The sequence below is a fragment of the Pelobates fuscus genome, chromosome 3 (genome assembly GCF_036172605.1).
Source record: "Pelobates fuscus isolate aPelFus1 chromosome 3, aPelFus1.pri, whole genome shotgun sequence".
Taxonomy (NCBI): domain Eukaryota; kingdom Metazoa; phylum Chordata; class Amphibia; order Anura; family Pelobatidae; genus Pelobates; species Pelobates fuscus.
In genome coordinates, this window is record NC_086319.1 from 341,992,524 (window position 1) to 342,017,903 (window position 25,380).

The window sequence follows — 25,380 nt, forward strand, 5'->3', positions numbered from 1 at the left end:
GAGATCAAGTGATGTGATGGTTGACCAAGGCTTATGAGGGAATTAGGAAGATGGGGTGACGTGATTGTTGGTTTAGGGGTAATTACATTATATCAGGCAGAGGGTATTGAGAAGATTTGTGGCCAACTTATCTAGTACCATCAGGTTGCTGAAGGATCTGGTGCGATTTAAAGGCACTTAAACTCTAAGAACCCTTTATTCAATGTATGTCAAAACCAAAAACTAGGACTATGGTAAAGCACTTTGTTCACAAGAACCCATTTGCCAAGTCCTGTTTTTTGGCTTTGCTGGTAGATAGACAATTCTTCTGTTTGGTTGTTTTAGATGAATTTATTTAGTTGTGACGTAAACGCACACCTTAACAGTTCAACATCCAATGCATTTAGTGCCATTAGAGCTCTTTATGGCAGTGCCCTAAACAACACTCACTCATTAACACTAATCTTAAACGCTCTTTCCCAGGGTGTTTACTAAAAGGGACAAATATCTGGAATTCTAAATGAATTTCAAATTCAAGGCCAAAATAGATTAATTTGGGGGAGGGGGTATTTTAATTTGGGGTCCTAAAGACCATATAGTGCCAGGAAAACGAGTTTGTTTTCCTGGCACTATAGTGGTCCTTTAAAGGGCATACTCTGGGAAACATAACCACTGCAGCTCAGAAGAGCGGTTATGATTACAAGGTTCTACGGCCATTGCCCATTTAAAAATTATTTTTGTTAATAAAACCAGTTTAACATAGACAGCAGTGATAGGCTCAATGTGGAGTGCAGACCAACCTCCAGCACTCTAAGCCCATTACTGCCTTCCAGGTTGATATTGACATTCATGTACCAGCTGAACAGACACTTTATAGATGTCTTTCACAATTCTTTAGTCCAAGTTACTGTGGGTTTTTAAAGCTTGGTGAATGATCACAACAAGAATGTTGTGAAACAGCTTTTATGGGTAAAGTAAAGGAACATAAAAACACCAACACATCGCACCCCATATCACGGCATTCCAGCAGTGATACAGCGTCAGAACTGAGTAAAGCGGAAAAGTGAACTTAAAACAAAACTTTCTGAATTTCGATGTAATGGTTTTGGAATGACTGTTGTATGTCGCAAAGATTGAGTAACCACAAAAGGAGAGGGACCTACAACCCTCAAAACAAAAACGAGCTGGGTCAAGCCTCTTTGTCTTACAAAGCTCTGAAAATGCGGAATAACCAGCCAGACTATAGGGAATATGTCACCGGTCTAAAATCCCTAAAAAAACAAAACAACAACCCAACAAGAGACATCTATAGTGATCTAAAAGCAGCTGTACGTGTAGAAATTGGTTCTAGGTGTCTTAGTATAAAAGTGTATGTAAAAATGGTATAGGCTCTCCAGGATAGTACTGGAAAAAATAGAGGAAACAAAAATGCAATATCTCCTTCCTGGTTCTATTTCTTAATATACGTATTAATAAAAACCAGCAAAGGCTCGCTCCCAAAATTAAAGAAAAGGGGGCAAATAGACTCAACACTCTCGTCCCACTGTGGAACACACAGCTAAAACAATAAACAGAGCCAGCCGTTGGGAAATACTCCTCCTGCATTCAGAAACACCAACTATTTATAAACCTTTTTTGTGTCCTAAAAATAACTTGCCGCGGGTCAGCACAAATAACAGGACAAGTTAAACAACAATCACGAGACCACATGATGCAAAAAGGAAAGAAATAAATAAATGAAAGCTTTCAGAATATTATTGGATTTTGCAGACTCAGAAGAATAAAGAACAGATCCAGATGGCCGATTTACAGACAGGTCATTTTACTGCAGTGAAAAGCAATCAATTTCCGACTGCTCTTGTTCATTATTGTCACAATACCAGTGTCAACTGCAGCAGTGAATTAAATATAAAAGGACACATAAAAGGACACAAAATGTTTACAATGCCAAACTACCATACTTTCCTGCTTACTGTAACTCCAGCATAATTTGCTTAAGGGTTACTGTAACCCATTTCATTATTTTTTAAAGTTAATATTCCCTATTTAGTCCTATTTATTTGGTACCCCTAAATTTACCAATAATACCTGCAAAGTTTACTTTTTTTTTTTTTTATATATATATATATATATATATATATTTTTTTTTTATTTTTTTTACTTTCCTGGAATCCGGCGGAGAGCAAAGCTGTTCTACCCGGAGAGCAAAGCCCAGTTCTACCTTCATGCCTCTTCTGACATCACCAACAGTCTTGCGGGTTCAAGTAAAGGCTTCTCCCAGAGAAGCCTTTGATTGGACTGTTTCTGTGGCTCAGATAACATGCCCACACTCAGATTCATCGAGGGAAGGGAGGGAATTTTAAAGATGGGCTAAGAAGGGAGGTTGAAGAAGCAGATTACATTTGTCACCAGTATGCTGTGCTCGCTGACAACAGATGTAATTTTTGCTGGTCATGGCATCATGTCAATTTTGCATAGAATTGACATTCGCCAGGCTGGAACTTTGATGACACGGTCGGAGGTGGAGTTACACTACCAGCAGCTAAGGGGTTAGTCTCTGCATGAGCAGCATTTCAAATTAAAAAAGCTGGACATACAGATGAGACTCCAGGTACCATGACCACATCAAATAAGTGACTGTAGTAACCCTTTAAGATCGCATAGAAAACCGGTGTTAAATAGCAGATGGAATGGGACATCCTGTACATCGCCCAGCAATAAAGTGATTATTCCAGTGATTCACGCACAAATGGTTTGTCCAAGATCATCCTTACTCTAGACATATAATCACAGGTGTCCTCCTTAAACAGGTTGGGCTGCATTAACACCTTCATCAATTAAAAAATGATGCACAGAAGATGCCAAGAGAATTACAAGCCTCACCAGACAACTTAATATAAAAATCTATTCACACATATCAGGGTTTTCAAATCTTGTTCTGTACTGCATGACTGAATCAAGGACCATTCAATTTCAGTTCTACCTGCCCACTATAACCACAATGACATGCTGGAAGAGGAGCTGGAGAGATAGAATCTTGCTATCCCAGCTCTTCTCCCCGTATATCGGTTTCAGAACATGGACTGCTTCTTGTCGGTAGATACACAATGCTGACGTTTGTATTCGTTGAGAATAATGCAATCTGATGGACTATGAGCTACTAGGGCTAAAAATAAAACAAATGAGGAAGAAGTCAATCATGTCAGAATTTGTTATCAAACACTGGAAATGTAAGGTTTTGGATGGGATGGTTAGCTACAGCAACTGCATGCAATGATCCATACTGAAATCTCACAGACGCTGCTTATGAAAGTGGTTTTTAAGCAAAGCGATTAAGGCTGCATTCTGCTTCTTGTCATGTAAAAAAAAAAAAAAAAAAAAAAAAAAAAAAAGCATTGTGATAAGGTATCCTGGCTTCACATGTAAAAACCTTATCCTTTTACTTAGCAGGTGTGCAGGGTTTTATCAGCTCCTGGCCTTGATCAGATTTTTTTTTTTCCATGCGACACTCAATATTTACTTTAATTAAGCACAAAATATTAAGTTTAAGTTTCATTTCTGGCCCTAAGAATGTGTGCGTGTGTATATAATACACAATTATTTGTTGCAAAATAAGTGATATATTCAAGACACAAACTCTTACTAGAATTTGCACAAATATTTCCCAAGCCCTAGGAACATACCTTTCATTCATTATAGAACTGGCCCCTAAAGCAAATGAATAACCACCTCTCAGCACGTACTGCTTTTCTGTGACAAGGTAGCGAGGACATATCTCCAGTCCAAAGCTCTCATCAAGATTGGCGGTTATTGAGATTTATGGATTAATATTACTTAATTCACTTTAGGGCTGTATTAGTTCTTATGTATTTTTTTTTATGCATCCATTAAAAAATGGTTACTTCCCATATAAATTTACTCTGGACTCAAATACTTATCAGGCTCAATCAACTACTGGATGAGGTTTATTGTAGTTGTATTCCAATTAAGATGGTTTAGGACAGTCAGAGGTAAACAACCAGGATGTTCTTTATCAGGGAGTTAGATTGCCCGAAAGCTAGGCATCAGGAGCTTTGCGCTTTGTGTGTGTGTGTGTGTCACATGAGCGTCTGGGGTTAGAATGCTGTTTGCGCAGACACTACATACAACAAGACATTGCCAGAGAGTATTCTAATAGGCAGCACACTCACTATCTCCAGACTGAAAGTACAAAAAGGCTGCAGGAACAGGTTCTTTGCACTATAACCTCTTCAGTACGATGAAGTAGTTATAGTGCTTAAAACAACCATTTAAATTTTGCAGTCTGGTGCTTAATGAATAAACTGGATTGTATTTAATAATGACAAAATAGAACATTAACAAAAGCATAGCAAAAAAATACAATTTCTAGATTTTAGGTAATCTAAAAAGAGCCAATAAAATATTTTAAGAATGCCTAGCGACATAATGGAGATTTTATGTTTTTGGCTTCTGGCTCAGTGATGAAACAACAGCATGCAACTTCAGACTAGGGTTCGTTCGGGTTCAGGAGTGCCAGACTAAAAAACACAATAAGTTAGGTGGTATTGTAAAATGAAGAACAGAAGGTGGGTGTATTAACCCCTTAAGGACCAAACTTCTGGAATAAAATGGAATCATGACATGTCAGACATGTCATGTGTCCTTAAGGGGTTAAACAGGGCTTATCTTCAACACCAAATCAAATGTACAGTTCCCTAAAACGCTTTTCTGTCTAAGGTGGAAAGACAGATTTTCCATGTTGCCTTTTCCCTGTTTGGTAATAATAGGCAGAGTTAATAATTTCATTTAATAAAAGTATTTTTAAGAACTGTTCCTGAACATTTCGCTCTGAGGTAAGGGATGTTTAAAGAAGTGGTTCCCAACCCATTTCTCGAGGCACAACCAATCAATCCAGGTTTTATCAGTATCTATACAAAAATAGATCTGGAATAATGCCGAAATTCTGGATCAATGTGTACCTTGAGCACTACATCTTGAGATCACTACTGCACTTTCTGCCATTTTCTGCTGGCTTAATTACAGGTCTATGTGGTGTGGAGCCCCAATGAAAATAAATACTAGACCTGCTTAAAATTAGATTCATACCAGTAATTTGTAGTTCTTAGTAATGTGAATGCCTGCGTGACACTGCCATATTTCAGTTAGATAAAGGAAATAAAAGTATCTTCTACAAGGCTGATTTACATTAAACAAATCATTTCTTCTATGTAATCCTAATCAAATTGTGTATTCCTGCCTCGGCCTCGTAACACACCGTACAATATAAATACACTAATGGTGGTGCTAGAAACAGCAATGCATTGATAGACATGTGCATCGGACATTCTCTTCCTGGCACGGAGCTGACCTGCAAATACACATTCAACAAACATTACGGTTATTAAACAAACATAATTATCCTCCACTACGAGTGCCAATGACATTTGACGGTCTTTGATCTTCAATGCCGTCTTCATGTGTGACAGTCATCATACACAATGTAGACAACATAACAGTCACAGTTTAAAAATGCAGTCTGGGTCATCAGCAACACTATGTACAACTGGAATTATGTAAATCATAATATAACAACTTATATTGTGAAATGTATAGTGTTAATAAAAGGGAAGATCATTTATAGACTCCGCCATGACTTGAGCCCCATGTCCATAACACTTGTGTTAACTTCAGTGTATGATAATACATATGGGAATTTCTACAGCCGACAGTCCGATTCCTGTTGGGAGCTGAAGTTGCAGCCAATATCTCGACAATTTACAATAGCATATTAAGAATGGTAATCCAGTCATTACCAAGGATTTTTAGTATTGGGGTTACTTATGCCTATATGGAACAAGCAAGTATTTGTGAGAAGCAATAGATCTATTTAAAGTACTCCAGAATATAGGAGTTAGACCAACGAGGCGTGCAAAGGAAAGCCTGTACTGGGACAATATGTCTAGAGCAGAGATTAGGAACGGTACGGCGTCATAATTCTCAATAGAAAAGAATGTCAGAAGTCTACAAAGTAAATAATACAAATGATAAACTAACGTAAAGGTTGGGACCAACTCTCAAAATTACAGAGATGAAGTGAAAAGGTAGAAACACATATCAGGCCCACCTACATTCAATGTAGATTATTATACTTGAATGTAATTTGAATTACATAGAATATACAGTATATTACCCATAGGCTGCAATTTAAATCTATTTAGGAGCAGAATTTATTTAGGAATGTCTTCTGCTTCTTGTAACCTTCTTTCAAGAATGTTAACCACTGATGGAAAGATAGTATATTAGATGTAGACACATACATATGGTGCTTTTAGGACAATCATCTTGATATGTTCTAAGTTACTATAACCTGTGCCGGTTACAAAATGTTCCCAATCCTGCTATTGAATAATCAAGACTTAAGCGATACCAAAGACGACAGCGAATTTGTGTGAATTTTTCAGTCAGTCAGTCAGTCAGTCAGTCAGTCAGTCAGTCAGTCAGTCAATCAGCAGGAGACAAGGTTGGACACTGCTTCTATAGAAAAGGTACAAATTCTTAACATACCGTAAGTGGTTTTATACTGGCCATAAGTACTTATTCGGCTGCTTAAAAATATGTTCAGAATGTTTATGATGCGTATCTAAATCTGGTATATACTTTATTTCTATCAGCAAGTGTCTATTACCCCCCACAAATTAATACCAATAATAGAATCACATCCATCACACTATTTGTTTATTGCATTGGGAACTGAAATACAAAATCAGATCTGTTCAGACGCTTAGGGTTTCTAATAAAAGGTATGTACAGATGTTATTAGTGTCAGGAATGCTTTAGGCAGGCAGGTGAACTTGCTAGGATGGATACAGTGCACAAACCTGTACGTACAGGGATGCTTAGGATGTGAAAACTTGTCTGAACAGACATTTGTATATGGAAGTATGTGCACATGCAGGTGTTATTAAAGGAATATTGGTCTCCTTACCAATAGATCTGGGTGTTATGGATCTCATAAGAAGCCCAACTGGCACATATTAAACAATAAAGAAGACAAGAACGTTTCATTTTGACAAATTGTGCCATTGTAACAGTATATCACCAGGACCTGTACTCTGTTCTATCAGAAAACCTCGCTATAAGCAATACTAGCCACAACATTGCTGGAGTAAATCCCATGTGATCTCTCCCACACCTGTGGCATGCAGTTGTTGACACACCTCTCGCTGCGGTCTATTTACCTGACAGACGACAAGATGACTCAGTGACAGACAGCTCTGCCCAAACAAATGCTTTTCATTCTGCTTACTAATAATAAACGCCAATTAAGTACACCGCCTGGCTTTAGCTCTTTGGAAAATGATACCAGAGATCTGAATGTTGAAATTATGATGCAGTTAAGGTCTGTACCACGTGTATCAATGGTTTCTTGGGATAACTAAGAAAGAAAACACAACACACACACACAACACTACCTTAAAAACATGGGATGCAAGATTTACGAAGACATAAACAAGTGCTATTCAAAGTGCTTAATGAGGACTGATCACCATGGAAACCAGTAGAATGGCTCTCAACACAAAAAAAAACAAAAAAAAACAAACCCACACCTGTTTTACCTTAATAAATCTCTCTCATATGAGGTTTTCACCTTCAAGAAGTCCTGCGTGTACTTATTTCCTTCTATCCCTATATGATAATTATCAACATCCAAACTGTAGTGAAACGAAACCCCCCTCCCCCCCCCCAATCCATCTTAGAATCCATCATAGCACAGTTAAACATACACAATTTGTGTAAGAGAGATATACATGGGCGCTATATAAAAAAAAATCGTAATATAAAATACTGGATAATATGCGATGGAAAAATAAAGCCATTACGGTGTTGTGGAGACATTAATAAGACATTATAATAAAACCATGATACCAAACATCGAGTGGGTTCCCAGAACATTTTCTCATAATAAAAAACAGTTCTCCATTACGTATATTTTGTATTACATACATTTTTTTAAGTTAGAGTCATTGTCAGAGTTAAGATATCTCAGGGTATAATATTAGGGCAGTGTAGGGGTTGGAATGGCAACACTTGCCACTTGGGAGTATAACTCCCACCAATCAGCAGAATTAAATACATGCTAGGTTCTGCCCTATATTTGGGCCTCCATACTACATGGAGAGTAAATGCATAAATCAAGTCACCATCCACGCAGTATGGGGATTTTAAAGCAAGATCTGCCCATATATTACATATCAGACACGCTTTATATCCTTTTTTATTTATTTTTTTTAGACCCATTATTGTTGTTGCCCTGGCCTCTCTCCCCAAGACGCAGTCCTGAGTCATACAGGAAACTGAAGCAGGGAAAAGAACCCAGTACAGTTTACACCCAGCTGTGTGTGCTATTAGAACACTACATCCATTCACCTTGCGAGTTCACCCAGTGGGAGAACGTGTAAACATGCAGCGTGCGGAAGGAGGAGCAAGTACAATGATGCCTTTTTCTTTAAATTGAGGTACTTGGCCCCAGCAATCCCGTCTTGATCAGCATGCTGGTAGGTTAACTATTTGAAACCATGGTTTATTACAGTTAATGTGTTTTATATGCTAGCAGTAATCAGGTTTGGTGCCAATATGGTTTATAGCCTCAATGTGAAGCCATAAAAATAAAAATCAACATTATTCGGGGTTTATGTGCACCGCATATTCCAATATATTATGCTATTACATACCTCCTAGATGCTGATTTTAGTTAGGATTTAACCCCTTTACGGAAATAGCTTCAGAAGTAAAAGGCCAGCATGACTAAAAAAAAAAAAAAGTGTGCCACGTGTCCTTAAGGGATAATAAAGGTGTCCCCAAGTTCATCTATTGCTACTGTAGCATTATTTTCTCTTTGGAGGTGGGGGCGGGGGGTGAGTTTAAAAAAAAATAAATGGTGGGATTAGTGCTGCAAATTGCAGTTTGCTTTACTGAGCAGGTGTCAGGCTCCCAGTCTGTTCGCACTCCGCCGGAGCTCCAGTTGCCGGTGTTAGGTACCCCGCCCACTCGCCTTCCGCCGGAGCCCTGGGTGCTGCGGTCTCCGCCAACATGTTCTCTGATGCTGCACGCTTGCGTGCAACATTTTTAAATAGGCGCCTGAGTGGCCTATCGAACCCGCCGCATAGCAATGAAGTCAAGGGTCATATTAGGACAATTAAACGCCCTCCACGAATAGTTTTAAATTCCAAGTGGAAGTTAACCAATCACAGGTAGCTCTTGCCTATATATACACTCACCTCTCCCATTCCTTGTTGCCCTGTTGTGGTCTTCTGATAGCCCAATAGCGCATTTACTCTGTTTGATTGTTGGTTACCGAATTTTGGCTTTGTCTCTCGTTTATTCTGTCTTCTCTAATCCTTGACCTCGGCTAGTCCTATCGTTGTTCCATATATCTATTCTCCTTTGACTTTGGCTTGTACACTGACCTCTCTATATTTGCATAGCACAGGCCACTTTAAGGACCGGTATTGCAATTTCACCTCTTGAAATCTGTCAGTGTGTCTGGTTCCGGAACCGTGACAGCAGGAACATAGGGTTCAATGAAAAGCTACTTGTGTGCTCATATTGCTCACTCTTCTGATGTCATCAACTCAGAAACTGAACCTTCAAATAGAGGGGAGAAAGAAAGAAGGCGCACCAGGAGATATGTACACAGGAAACCCGATGATCGACTCCACACTAAGGGTCTGGTGCAGGATAAGATACGCCAACCAACTTACCACATCACCCAACCCCCTCACTCCCATAACCAACAACCCAAGATTGGCGGGTGGTCTTAAACCTGCTGCCCTGAGGAACTTTCAGGCATCAGATTGGACATATTTGCGCCAATGGTGCACTAATCGAAACTCAAAACCCTAGCAGAACTACTGCCAGACCGTAGACCGACAAGACTGGACGAATATCACTACCATCTGCTGAGAACTTATTACTCCACCATAACGGGAAAAGACCACATACACCGATCGCTGTTACCACTGGAACAACTATGCACAGAGAGGTCGGCACCTCACGCATGGCGTATCAACACTATACGCAATACTCCAGCAAAACGGAGATGGCAGCCCATTGGGCTTCACTGGGCGCTGGGAGAAAGAGACGGGAATAGAACTCACGGATCCCGAATGGGACAAGATCTTCCAGCTGACACATAGGGGGAGCATTAGTTCCAAATACCAGGAGTGTAATTATAAAATATTGACACACTGGTACAGGACCCCAGACATCCTCCGACATGTACACGAGACAATACCCAGTGAATGCTGGAGATGCAGTACAGAGACAGGCACAGGACTCCACATATGGTGGACATGCTCACTTATCGCACCGTACTGGCGGCTGATACACGAAACGATCAAAGAAATTACCGACGCAGACCTCCCACTACAACCCCTGACGATGCTGCTTATCCACACGCAAATGCCACTGAAGAAGTACAAAAGGGGACTCACCATACACCTGCTCACAGCAGCAAAAACACTCATACCGACACACTGGAAAAGCACAACGGTACCCACCTTCCAACAATGGGTCGACAGAGTGGAACATATATACAGCATGGAAATGATGACAGCCTCCCTGCAGGGCCGATAGGATAAATGCGCTTTGACCTGGTTCACGTGGATGGACTTCATGGCCAAGAGGACAGCACGAGCTGGAGCGCGGGAGGGGGATGCCACATCCGCCGTGGGGCCGGTTGTCCCATCGGTTCGCCGCGCCCGCGACGGCCCAGGCGCATCCGCCACTTCTTCCCCCGACCTTATTGCCCTCTCCCCCTCTACACAAGACTGTAGACAAACTTAGATTACTCAAAAGATGAGATGACCGACCCCCACTACGAGACCACACCAACCCGAGACTCTAGGACACCTGAGAGGGGATTGAGGAGAAAGGAACCACTGATTACACGAGATAGAGACAACACAATACTCCCCCAACACATACACCCCAACTAAAAACAAAAAGACAGACAGACAAAAAGGGGCAAACAAAATAGCGACATGGCAACAACTCCTTCTGAATCGAGAGCGACTACGAAGACTTAGGGGATGCTTAAGTCACACGAACTGGGAGATAGACGGGGAGGGACCCAGGACAACAGGGGATCGAGCTTAGACACAGTAAAGCAGATATACTCCCGGGGAGACCAGACCCGAACTACGGAGAACATAACTACAACACCTCTGCAGGGGGAGGGGGAGGAACAATGTTAGGGTAGACACAACCTTGGATACAAAAAAAACGCAGTTACTGACAGTGGAAACAGCTCTGGCAACTCCAAAGAGACATACAATATTTTGGAAACGCAAACTTGCATGACGCACGGACCCCCGGTAACCACACAACTACCTCCAAACGCCGACAAAAGGCACACAGGAAAACAGCACAGGGGTACAACCAAACACAAAACCGATCAGACGCGGCAACCCGACACCACCAGTGTTGCCCGCCATAACCCACACTGTGGTATATACAAACGAAATAATGTGTGTAACGGGACCTACGACCCCACCGACTTGACATAATCACAAAGCTTTTGTCCCAAACTTCCATAAATCCCACCCAACCTGTTTGATATACCACAACCCCTGCACATACCCTCCCCTACCCCCGCTCTACAGTGTACAGTGATTCACTCCCAACCCACAGTAACACAAATGGAATAGGGCACTTCCCAATGGTGGAAGGCCTTTTTCACGCCAAGCTACAACCTCAGATCTGATAAGCCACCAAAGGCTACAGATCAGATGCCACCACTAGGGCATACATATTTCCCCGACTACAAACTAACAGTCGCTTGACGGTATGTTCATGCTACTCGAAAACGTACAACATTCTTGTTGAATAACAGCTCAACTCGCACAAGGACATGTACCTTACAGTATTACACACTCATAACACGATGAGACTGACATCACAACCTGGTATTCAATACTGTTTTAATGCCACGTATACGATACAGAGAATGAAAATGGCTTCATAGTTAACTGTGGACACTACTCATAAGAGGCTATGTATATTATCACTATAATCACTTTGTCAAAACCTGTTGAAATGTATCGCAACTGCATGTCGTTTTCAAACAAATAAAAAATAAATAAAGAATGTCAAAAAAGAAAGAAAGAAGGGGAAAAGGAGGGGGAGGGGAAGGGAGGGTTAATGTGCTGTTATCGGTGTGTGTGTATTGGGAGCTCACATATATAAACGGTTTTCCTAAATTGGCTGAGTTCCAGATTGAACACTCGTGGACACCAATCCTTTCCAAATGATTAAAACCTGTTAGACAGGCTACATTGCGGCATCCTGGAACGGTATTGAAACCAGAAACATGATTCAATATTACACACTGATTCATGCTGCATAAAAATAGACTTTGTGACCTACAACATGTCAGGACTGTCACTACAGTCTGCCTGGCCCTAAAGGCGTAGAATAAGGTACATTCTACTTTATTTGATCATTATTGACATGTTGAAAGGTACACACCTATGGATATATATATATATACACACACACACTTTTTAATTTTTGTATTTTTTATTTAGTAGATATACACCCAAAGATGCATGCATTTTATTATGCATATCTAAAAACAGCTTGAAAAAGCTGCAGATATCTTGTTTGCAGCCTTTGCAAGCCCTCTCTTTCTTACCCCGCACAGACTTGCTGTGGCTGTCCGATCACAGACTTTCCAATGCAGAGCAGTTAATTAATAGAAGTTCTAATTTCCATCGAAATCTATACATTTTGCAATATCAAAAATAAATACATTAAAAAACTTGGAAACCAGAGTAATCTGAATGTACCTTTCCTGGTTAAATACTTTGTTATTATTATCTAATGGACATCACAAAGAACTCGATAAACTACAGGGATTAAAAAAAAAAAAAAGTCAAACACAAAATGGAACTGAACATTTTAATGACAAGTCACCTAATACCGCTGCATAAGGGTCAGAAAAGCAGGGCGAATCATTCCGAGATGGAATGAGTAACAATCCAGAGATTGTGTGATTAACAATGACTGAAGTTAAGACAACTTTTAAGTCATTCATTAACAATTTTTTACTTCCGTAGAGTTACTGGCAGAAACATTTTTATTTTATTTTTTTAAAACCAAAACCAAGCAAGGAAGCATTCATTCAAACTGTACAATTGTCTGTGTAATGGCGTATTTGAAATTCCAAAAAATAAATTTTCATTTGGTGTTCCTTTAATTTAGGGGGGGAAAAGCCATTAAACCTACCGGTTCTGAATGAGATTTATCACTACAATCTATTCCACCTAATGTAAGATCAAGCATGACGAGCTGTGTCCAAACAAATGCTTCTCCTTTGTTCATATACCACAATCCACCAATCCAACATTGCATGCTGATGCTAAACATAAAGTAGATTCAATTACTGAATCTATTTTAGTTTGAAGCCCCTAGAGGCTATCTGAATGACAGCTACACAGGGCGCAAGGATTGTAAAATGTAAACAAAGACATTTTGTAGAAATGGCTTGGTTTTAATGCAGTTTTCACCTGTAAAGATGCGGGGGCAGCATCTATGCCCCAAAATTAATTTAATAAGATGAAGTGATATTGTTTTTTAGAGTGTATCTTTAACCCCTTAAGGACCAAACTTCTGGAATAAAAGGGAATCATGACATGTCACACATGTTGTGTGTCCTTAAGGGGTTAATCAATTCAGATTTTGCCACATTCCTATTTTCATTTAGTCAGATGAATCTAGCTAGCGCGTAGTCAAATGACACAGAGGAGGACCTGATGTGTTAATGATGACCTTTGACCTAGCAGTAAAACTCATAAGATATAATTTATGACTTTAAATCTACAAAAAGGGGCGGGGCCTGGCCGCCAAACTAAACGGTCGCATACACCAACAGCTCCTGCATTATTCGAACCGTAAGCCTCTAACAAAGCTATTTTTAAGCCCGATCGACGACCTGCAGCCGTGGTCCGACGCACAGGGGTGCACTAGCAGAGAGGAGAGGCTTGCACTTAGTTGTTTTAGTCCCTCGAAGAAGATCCAGTCGTCCCCACGGGATGAGGCCTACTCAGGCGGTGAGCGGGGTGGACGGCCGCCGCCCCGCTATCCTGCCCGACTGTGTCGTGCTGGACCCCCATGACAGTGCAACCAGGGCTCCGCTCCCCCCCCCCCCCCCCCCTGGGCCGGTGGGGGTGATCCCGGCCCACATCTTGCAACCTGCACCGCGCCAGACACCGCGCTATCCACACAACGCGGCTCCACTAAAATGGCGGCAAATACGGACACACCAGCCTGCGACGGGCGCTACGCCAATCACCCCCACTCGACAGCTAAGGCTCTGGCACACACAGGGCAGTTATCTCACACGCTCCCCAAACAACACTGGGAGACCTCTGCCTCCACTCGAGGCCCTAAACTGCCAACCGGAGAAACTCTCAAAATAGCGGATGCCTTCCCTACCTCCGACCCGCGAGGCGCATGGCTCGAGACGGAACGTCGGCTGAACAGAATTTTCGCCGCCTTTTGGGAGCAATGGGAGAACCGCATGCGACCTCCACCGCCAACGTCCTCACTCAAGGACCTACCCCGGGTTCCAGCACGGGCAGCCAAGCGGGGAAAGGCAGAAACCCCCCCCCTTAAGCGCACACCAACACGCAACCAGCGAAGCTCTGCCAGGTGGCTTAACCGACGAAGAAAGATAGGAGACAGGGGCAGACCGAAACCAGCGACCGCAATAAAGCGGCGCAAACAGCGCTGCCACAGCCCAACACAGGAGAACGCCGTGCAGCACCCAGTTAAGGGGGAAATATACCCACCAACAAACCTGCCGACAAACACAGCTCCGCAAGAGACAGCGGCTCGGAGTTCCCACATACAGGAGAGAAGGCTAGTGCTACAGCGAACAACACTGGGAGAAAACACTCAGCCTCAACAGGGCATCGGCTGACCCCAAAAAGTGACTGTGACACGCTATAAGGCAAGGTGCCCAATGTCACCCGTTTTTAAGAGCCTCAATTGGACATATATTATTTGCTGACATCCACTCTCTTTTTATTTTGTTTCATATCCTCATGTAGGGGATCCCAGGGGGTCTCACTCGTTCAAACTGCCACCAATGTATTCTTGATTAACTAGTCAAGTATATTAGAAGCGTACCTCGTTAGTTAAATCCAGTGTGCTAGCTCAGGTCTCGACTGATAGCAGTTAAAAATCGATTGAATAGCTTAACAAACGACCTTAGTAATTACACTTGCTTATAATCATTACAACATGTATGGATAACCACTTACCTTATCCGTAGTGGCATCGTAAGCCTTAGTTTATTTTACGATGCTTTATTATGTTTTTTCATGTGTTTCTATTGGGTTCATCAAGTGCATTACCGTCACTGTTCAACGCGGTTTTATTAATACGTAAGTAATGAGGTGCCACTACTCGACTCCAATCTAACAAACCATGCCTACTTATATTGTATATTGAATCCCTCATTACAAGTACTGTTATTCCTATCTCCTAAACGTTCATAGCATAGTTACTTTTCTGCACTCTATAGCCAGACACTGCTCTGATCTAAACGTACTCATGCAATCTCTACCATAGCATAGGCGGCCCTGCAAGGCTAAGCATCCAATGACTTTAATTCACGTTGTTTTATTTCATTTACCTGTATTCCGAGAAATCAACTGTTTAGTTCAGCATGTTAAATATAAAAATGTGCAATCTATCATGCCACTGCTTAACTGGTATACCAACTGAAACACGCCGTTGTGGCACTTATTGAATTATTGTAACCAACTGCACAACCAAAATAAAGAATTTAAAAAAAAAAAAAAATCTACAAAAAGGAAAAATTAAATTAACTTAGCGGATTGCTCCAACCATCATGACCATTTCTGCTATTAGAAGTGGTCATGGTGGTCGGAGTCTGTATGTGTAGCATTTCAGCTTCAAACGTTGCCCATACAGGAGATAATTGCACTTTTGTGCCGTGGAGTAGTTTCACCCCTGGCACACGTGACTTGGGCAACCCAGAACTCTGCTTCTCTTCCCTCCGTCTTTCATTTAAGCATCACTGCTGTCCCCACCTTCCAATACACTTAATGTAAAGTTTACAATGACATTTTACAGAAAGTGTTATAAAGTAACCCTTTAATTGGATGGAACCTAAAAGTAGATAATAATTATGTAGATTATTTGCTGTAATAAATTTAAAGGACATCACCGGGTAATTCTCAATGAGTTGTAAAGCATTGTGTACATAATGCAATACCTCTTTTACAGGTATACTCAAAGTCGTTCTACGTATGTATTTACTTTTGCAATACAACACCGTTCCACTCATTCATTTAAAATAAGTCAGAACGCCTGATGCACATGAATGGTAACTGGTGGCAATGGCATTGGTTTCTATTATTGCTACTCTATTTTTTTAGTGAATGAGATGCTTGTCACGGAAGCACGCCAGAGCGGCATATAAGTAGTTGTTACAAGAATTCAGGGACCAGAAAATGTTAGGATAGGGGCAGTTGACCAGGTTTCCAGTCAAGGTCTACATTTACCAATAACAAAAGTTATTTTACTTCACATAATGGACACTTGTACAGATACCAGGGTGTCCCTTAATAGGGGGAACAGTCACAATATAATAGTAAACAAGTACAGATACCAGGGTGTCCCTTTATAGGACACAGTCACAATCTAATAGTAAATAGTAATTTAATGTATTGAATACACAGTTTTGGCACAGCCTGGCATAGGATTCAAAATGTTAACTAAGGTAATAGTATTATCAGGGCTCAACATTTCATGTCCTACAATAATAGCGAGACCTTAAAACCTACTCGCCACAGCAATGAACTGGATTAACCCCCTTAAGGACACATGACATGTCTGACATGTCATGATTCCCTTTTATTCCAGAAGTTTGGTCCTTAAAGGGTTAAATCGTGTAGTTAAAGAATTTTTAGCTATTTTGTCTTAGCATGCAATTCTTAACATTTTAATTTATTTTAGGATATAGCCTAATAATCACATGTAATAACTGCATTACATAGATTCAAATATATCATACTTTAATTTTTCAGCTTCTTGATGACCCATAACCAGCAAATGTCTGTTTATATCAGGGGTGCAAACAGGCTAGATCAGGGGTGCCCAAAAGGTAGATTCCCAGATGTTGGAGAACAACAACTCCCATGACTCTTTGCGTGTCTTTGCATGCCTTTACATTGACAATGCATTATGGAAGTTGTAGTTTTAAAACATCTGCGGATCTACCTTTTGGGCACCCCTGGGCTAGATCATCAAATGTTTGGAAACTACAACATCCACAATGCTTTGCCATTTTACAGGCCCTGAAAGCAATTAGAGGAGTTGCAGCTCTACAACTTTAGAGCACACCAGTCTTATCGGTTTAAATCAAATAGTTTAATATGAACTGATGTGCCGTGCAATAATCTCAGATTATTGAAGATAGAATACCTGTCTCAGTTTAGACCTCTTTGACACCTCCATGTTAATGAAGCTATTCTTCTAGTGAAAGAGAGAGCATTACTTATGTGTTTTGCAAGATTTTTTTTTTTTTTACCTGTTGATCAGGATATCCAACACATACAGAGTTAGTCACTAAAGTGAGAATAGTCAGTAATTTAAAGACAATTTCAAACTCAGGCCAAACTAAATGAATAGCTTTTAGTTTCCTATTTGGAATTCATGAGAATTGTCACTTTGAGAATAACCCTAGTAATATAAACTACTATTCTACATTACCCCCACACACATCCCGTCATCCATCCCCCTAGACGAATTTTTTTTAATCTCTTCCCCTTTTTTATTCCTGAATTCCGGGAGGGAATTGTTATAGTTATATGACTAATTATGAATGTTGTTATTAGGGTGCCCACAATGTATAAATGTACAAGCACTCTAAAAATATATATTTGACATAAAGATGTCTTACGTCAAAAGAACTGGAGAGATGTAGCAAATATTTGACTAGTAGAGAAAAAAAAAAAAACCACAACAAAACCAAAACAGACCTAAAAAAGATGATCACTCCCACATATAATATTTTAACAAGAAAAATTAGGGAAGGGGATTGTTTATGGTGACAAAGTCAAACTGTGACTGAACTGTCATAGCTGAAAATCTGGCCACACTTAAAATGTGTGCCTGTCAGTGACAAAGACTGAATTAGGCATAGTTTAGGTCATCAGAAGGATTTCTATTTTATTTTTTTATTATAATAATTATTTTTTTAAATTAATATTATATATTTAAAAAAAAAAAACACACAATGGTTTGTTACACTGGGAATTGTTGAAGAATGAAAAGGCAAATGCAGGTTTTATATCGTACAATGTATTGTATTTTCCACAAAATCTATTTTATGGCTTTTTTTTTTAGGTCTAACTGACGTAAAGCCTCTGGTCATTTCCAACACTTCCCTGTTTATTAAAAATAAATAAATGAATAAGGATACACATGCACACACACACAGCCTTAAAGTGGAGTACAAATCAAGGTTTATATTTAAGGCCCAGAATATTATAATACTACACATCAAGCAGCTGCTTGACAAAAGGTTTCTTAAAAAAAAAAAAAAAAAGTGTAAAATACTTTAAATGTAAACTGGTGTAATTCTGAATTAACATTAAAAACAAAAAACAAAGAAAACAAACATTACAATAAATATAACTTGTCTAATTAATTGGGTGGTTTCCCTTTAAATATGTGACTGGCACTGTATCTTTAATGCTGTCACCATGAGGTTATTGGGTCCCCTCATTATTATATTGTTTACTGCAGGTGATCCTGGGCAGGACACCCTTCCCTGTATTATTTACTTCCTCCTGCATTGTTCTAGACTTCACAAACACAATGCCTTAGCAACCAGCAGCCCATGTATACTAGGAAATGACCAAGCCCACAGAGGAGCCAGGTAGAAAGACTGTCAGGTGTGGACACAAATAAGAGATATAAACCAAATACAATGTTTATAACATTCCAGGTGCCATGTACACATCCCTATAATTATGTTTCAAATGACATCCTTTTACTATCCATAAAAACAAAAACAAAGCTGTAAAAGGTGGAACACACAGCCAGAACAGAATGATATTTTACATGTCACTGTGTAAATAGCGTTAAAAGGTACAGTAACACCATATTAGAGTTCAAACCATCACATCAAATACACAGCAGACCTACATACCCTGGACAGATAATCAGAGAATAATATCAAGTTCCTTTTAACAGAACTGGTTTCAGTGGAGGTAAACAGAGAATAAAAAGTTATACATTAATTATTAAATTATTATTATTATTATTAAAATTACTGATGGTTTCAGATACATGTGTTTGTATGGGAGAGATGCTGCCACAGGTCAGCTCACATAATATTCGAATACCACTCAGATCGCGCTCTTTATACAACTAAACCATAAATAATTTGATTGAAGTTGGCGATTTCGATGCAGAACACAAAATATCAGCACAGCAACAAAGAGGCAGCTGGAGAGAGCTTTCAGTCCAGCCTGGCACTGCACGGGTTAAACTGCAATGCTGACAGAATACAATATATCAGCGCTAAGTGACAGGGGGATGTGGATTTCAGTCCAGCCTGGAACCTCACGGGTTAAACTGCAATGCAGACAGAATACAATATATCAGCGCTAAGTGACATGGGGATATGGATTTCAGTCCAGCCTGGCACTGCATGGGTTAAACTGCACTGCTGACAGAATACAATATATCAGCGCTAAGTGACAGGGGGACGTGGATTTCAGTCCAGCCTGGCACTGCATGGGTTAAACTGCAATGCTGACAGAATACAATAGATCAGGGCTCAGTGACAGGGGGATTTGGATTTCAGTCCAGCCTGGCACTGCACGGGTTAAACTGCAATGCTGACAGAATACAGTGTATCAGGGCTCAGTGACTGTGGGATCTGCTCCTACCGGTATAAAGTGCTTTACTGGCAGAATACACAATATCCAAATATTAGGTGTGATCAGGCTTTCAGCCCCTTAGTGGCACTGCCCGGGTTAAAGTGCTGTGTAGCAGGAATACATGTCTTACCATGGTGCTGGCTGGGGGTACTCAGGATAATCCGGGCTGGAATTAGAGACTCTGGGCTTTCTCCTTTCTCCTGCTGTGAGTGCTGCCAGGGGTGAGCATGTAGAGATCTCAGAGAAGATGTGAGCTAGCAGGGAATGGACCCATCCAGGTATGAGAGCAGAGGATGCACTCAGTGAGTTCCTGGCAGAGCTGGACTCACACTCAGTTCCTGGAAGAGGCTCTGTCTGCTCTGCCCCCAGTAGAATGCTGGAGTTACTCACAGCCCAGGCTCGGGATACTTTTTATACATAGAATCTCCTCTCGCTCCTGATGTACAATGAAAGCCAATGCACCAGTCTGGGATACGCTTATCCATAAATGGAATGCACAGTTTGACCTCGGCCAATCACAGGCCGACTCTCGCCGCGTCACCATGCCACTGGGGAATACTACAGGATGAACGGCTCCACCGCAAAGGCTGACGGATATTGTAGTCTTTCACCTCCCAGGACAGTAGATTGGTCTGTATATATTGAAGGGAAGACTGGTGCAGGGCTGCACTGACAAACAAAGCATGAATAAATGTGTTCAGCGTTTTAGTTCATTCTCACATTATTACCTTCCACACTGACACTGACACTGACACTGACATTTTCAGGAATTCCATGTTAAAATGCAAACATACTGGCATACCTCCCAAGTGTTCCTATTTAGTAGGAACAGTCCCTATATTGAACACATATCCCTCTGCCCCCCTTTTCCAGGAGCTCCATATTGTTTGTGTATCTGAGTGTATAACAGAGCTCCACAGCATTAATACTCACAGTAATGAGTATTTAAACTACAATAAATGTGTTTAGAAATCAGTCTGTGTAAATAACACACACTGCATGAATTGATATTTGTAAATCACCTACAATAGTATGTGCTGGAGTGCTGATTATACCAGGATACCCAGTTACTAACTAGAATATAATGCAATTTAGGGAGGTCAAGATATTTCCCCAGTTAGTTTGTTATATATTTATCAGAATGAAAGTATAGCCAATTCAGAGAATTTTACCAGTTTGGTATTCTGACCTTAAATTAGAAATTAACTTTGAATTCACCTTGAATTCTCACTATAGTGAAAAACCCTGCAAGTATACTGTTTGTCTGTTGGGGAACCTTTGCATGATTTTAGGCTAATGTGTTCTGTTTCTACTTACAGTGCCTCTGTCATGGCAATACCACTTATGGATGTTTCATAAAGATAAACTCTTTATGAAATACTTATACTTAAGTTTTTGGAATTGAATTGATATTCTAATGCAGTCAAACTATATCTGAGGACATAGTTGGAACTACTTTTTATTATGGTCAAGGTTAAACTGGATTAAAGGTGGAGCTTCCACTAAGAAGTTAGTTTTTCAGTTCCAATATCTGTCAGTAGATTGGCATGTTACCTTCGGGGATCCTTGCGAAATCTGCAAAGACTGCCCAAGGTGACAGTCACATTAAAGCAGTACTGTCACTTGGAAGTGACAGTTCTTTGTTAAATTTAGCTGCTGAATAATGTTCAGAATTGCACAAGATTTTACCAATACCATAGTATGAAACTGCCTTAGTATTTCAGGCAGACCGGAAGCCCGTGGGCACCTGACAGAGCCATTCATAAATGGTTTGACACCTTATTGTGGGACAGTATCAAGGAATGTATGGAGTGCTGTAGTGGTTATGGTGATTAGAGTGCTCTTTTTTTCTAAAATTCAGTCTATGCTAGTCAAATTTCTAGCAAATGCATAGATTTAATTTTACTTTTAATTTCCTTATGCATGTTATCTTAATCAGTTAAATTAAAAGTTTTTGTGACTTTTAAATACTCGGGCTTTCTTGTCTGACTCATGATCGAGACAAAAACAAGCAAAGAAACTGCAACAAACCAGACAGTGGTATGCAGTAGCCTGCAATGATGTAGAATTTATACCAAGGCTTTGCAAAAAAGGGTATTCCTGGCTTTTGTAGTACTTAAAGGGACACTGAAGCCACCCAGACCACTTCAGCTAATTGAAGCTATCTGGGTGCCGTGTCCCTTTTGCACTGAGTGCTGCAATGTAAAACATTGTAGTTCCATAGAAACTGCAATGTTTACATTGCCGCTCTAAGTCTGCCCACAGTGGCTTTATATTAGACAGCCACCAGAGGGCTTCCTGAATTGAAATGGCCGACGTCGGCAGGATAGGAGCATGGGCGGAGCCTGACCCAGCGCCGAGGGACATCGCTGGATTCAGGTAAGTGACTGAAGACTGTGACTGTTATTATTATTATTATTATTGCCATTTATATAGCGCCAACAGATTCCGTAGCACTTTAACCCCTTCAGTGCTATGGTAGGAGGGGTGCGAGGGAGGGGGGCACTGTAGTGACCTATAGACTACAGAATACCTTTAAGGATGGTAAAGCATTATAGGAGTTGTAGTGTGTTACCCTTTGCATTACATATTAACAATTCCATGCATAACTGTTAATTGTTCGTAAATCCATTAAAGTTTTTACCACTTCTGCAATCAACGCGCACTATATATTTTATGCAGTACAATTAGGTGTTTTATGTTATGGTCACACATAAACACATTATTTTATACATTTTAACTGAATAATCTGCACATTCACTTTTCATTAGAGATGATATAATAACATGCAGTCTGAGTGTTTCCTTTAATCCAGTACACACAACACAACATTACAAATCACAATTGTCCTGAATAATATACACTTTCATTCCACAATCCCAATAATATGGACATTTAGTTAGATATAATTATTAGGTTAGTGCCACCTACTGGTCATAAAGAGTACTACAGACAGTCTTTTCATTTGTATTTTGTTAGTGACTACATCCAAAAAAAAACGTCAATTCTCTAAGTTTAAAAAAAACAAAACTAAAATATGAGTATATTTTCCAAATGCAGATAACATCTTAGCTTCCCGAATAATGCTTATTTCCAAAAATATAATAGTTAAATAGAAAATGTAAAAAAAATAAAAAGGAAAAGAGATGAACATAGCAAACTTGTATGTACATTTTTACTCTATATATTTATACAATTCCAGGTTATAGTTGCAATAGTGTCTGAGCTGCAAACTAATAATCCCTTGATTATTTACTTGTAAATTGGATTTAATTCAAATGGGTTTAAAAGAGAGAAACATCCAGTCATGTATATGGTACAAAATAATAAAGAAAGAAATACAAAATGAATTAAAACAGTATAATTAAACACAGTCCAGGTTAAAAGTCCCAAGTTTAAAGGAACACTATAGTCACCTAAATTACTTTAGCTAAATAAAGCAGTTTTAGTGTATAGATCATTCCCCTGCAATTTCACTGCTCAATTCACTGCCATTTAGGAGTTAAATCACTTTGTTTCTGTTTATGCAGCCCTAGCCACACCTCCCCTGGCTATGATTGACAGAGCCTGCATGAGAAAAAAAAACTGGTTTCACTTTCAAACAGATGTAATTTACCTTAAATAATTGTATCTCAATCTCTAAATTGAACTTTAATCACATACAGGAGGCTCTTGCAGGATCTAGCAAGCTATTAACATAGCAGTGGATAAGAAATTCTTAATTAAACAGAACTTGCAATAAAGAAAGCCTAAATAGGGCTCTCTTTACAGGAAGTGTTTATGGAAGGCTGTGCAAGTCACATGCAGGGAGGTGTGACTAGGGTTCATAAACAAAGGGATTTAACTCCTAAATGGCAGAGGATTGAGCAGTGAGGCTGCAGGGGCATGTTCTATACACCAAAACTGCTTTCTTAAGCTAAAGTTGTTCAGGTGACTATAGTGTCCCTTTAATATACAAAATTAGGTATCTAAATTTGGGACATTAAACTTGGGACTTTTAATCTGGATTGGTTTTATTAATATTGTTTTTATTATTATTATTTATTTTTTTTGTACCATATTCTTGATGCTGTATTGTTGTTAATTATTTTAACCCTTTCTTATTGCTAGTGGTTTGGAGCGGTGAATAGTAACTCCTCTTTGCATCAGTTGAGTGCGGTATTTAGCAGATTCCCTTTTGACCTAATTTTAGGGTAAGGCAGTTTAGTGGTGGTTTTCTTTTTTTGACTATTTATCCATTCATGTATATAAGCTTATGTAGTTCACAACATTCACACAAGTCTTAACAAACCCTCATATTCATCTTCTAATATGGATGACTTTGATAAAATGCTGATCCCGATGCAGATTAGGACTATTATTGGTGGCCCCCAAATTGGGAGAGTTGCTTCAGCAGATTCCAGGTGGGACACCCGAGATCTCTGTCCCGAAGAATGCAGGTCTAGGAATAGCTAAGATATTGTGCAGAACCCTAAGACTCCCAGAGGACCTAAAAATGAAGAAAGGCACAAAATATCACCTAGGTTGGTAAGAAATGTATGTATATAATGTGCAGGCCCGTACTGACCATGGGCCAAGGCCGACAGTGGAGATCAGTGTACCTCCTCTGCCGGCCCATTCAGGGCCAGTGCTATGCAAGCGCCGGCCCTGCTGTGTGCCTTCATGGGCTAATAGGAAGACAAACTATCTCCCCATCGGCCCACAGGCACTGAGATGGTCGGATCTTTGCCGTGGTTGCTATGGCAAAGCTCCAATTTCGCAAGAGTGAACTCTACCCCAGGAACTGCAGGGTAAAGTTCACTTCTCATCGGACCACCAGGTATTTCCTACAGGTCCACCAGGGCTGACAACAAGGTCCCCCCTCCCAGGCAAAGGTGCGAGGGGGGGGGGGGGGGGACATAAATATTATAATAAAAAATAATACAAAAATACACATATATGTTTTTTTTTATTTTTGTCTCATGGCACCCCAAACATCACACTTCACCAAAACACACCACTGCACCTCTCACACACACTACACCCCAAACATCACCCTACACTCCAAACACCACACTGCCCCCTCACACACACACTACACCCCAGACACCACACTACACCCCCCACACACACACTACACCCCAAACACCACACACTACACCCCAAACACCACACTGCACCCCAAACATCACACTACACCCCAAACACCACACTGCACCCCTCACACACATACGCACTACACCACAAACACCACACTGCACCCCTCGCACACACACACTATGTCACAAAACCACAGAGCACCCCAAACACCCAGTGCACTCCAAACACCACAGAACACCCCAAACACACAGTGCACCATAAACACCACAGAGCACCCCAAACACACAGTGCACCACACACACACACTGCACCCCAAACACCACAGAGTACCCCTCAC

At 40.3% G+C, this 25,380-nt stretch overlaps 1 protein-coding gene across 1 annotated transcript in view; it reads right to left on the reverse strand.

Moving 5' to 3' along the window:
* Positions 1-20,398, reverse strand: part of MYO1E (myosin IE) — a 149,881-nt gene extending 129,483 nt beyond the window's left edge. Inside the window, exon 1 of the mRNA XM_063449120.1 lies at positions 20,095-20,398. Within this exon, the coding sequence (XP_063305190.1) occupies positions 20,095-20,097 (3 nt within the window). The 5' untranslated portion in view covers positions 20,098-20,398. The remainder of the gene's footprint in view (positions 1-20,094) is intronic.
* Positions 20,399-25,380: the final 4,982 nt, after the last annotated feature.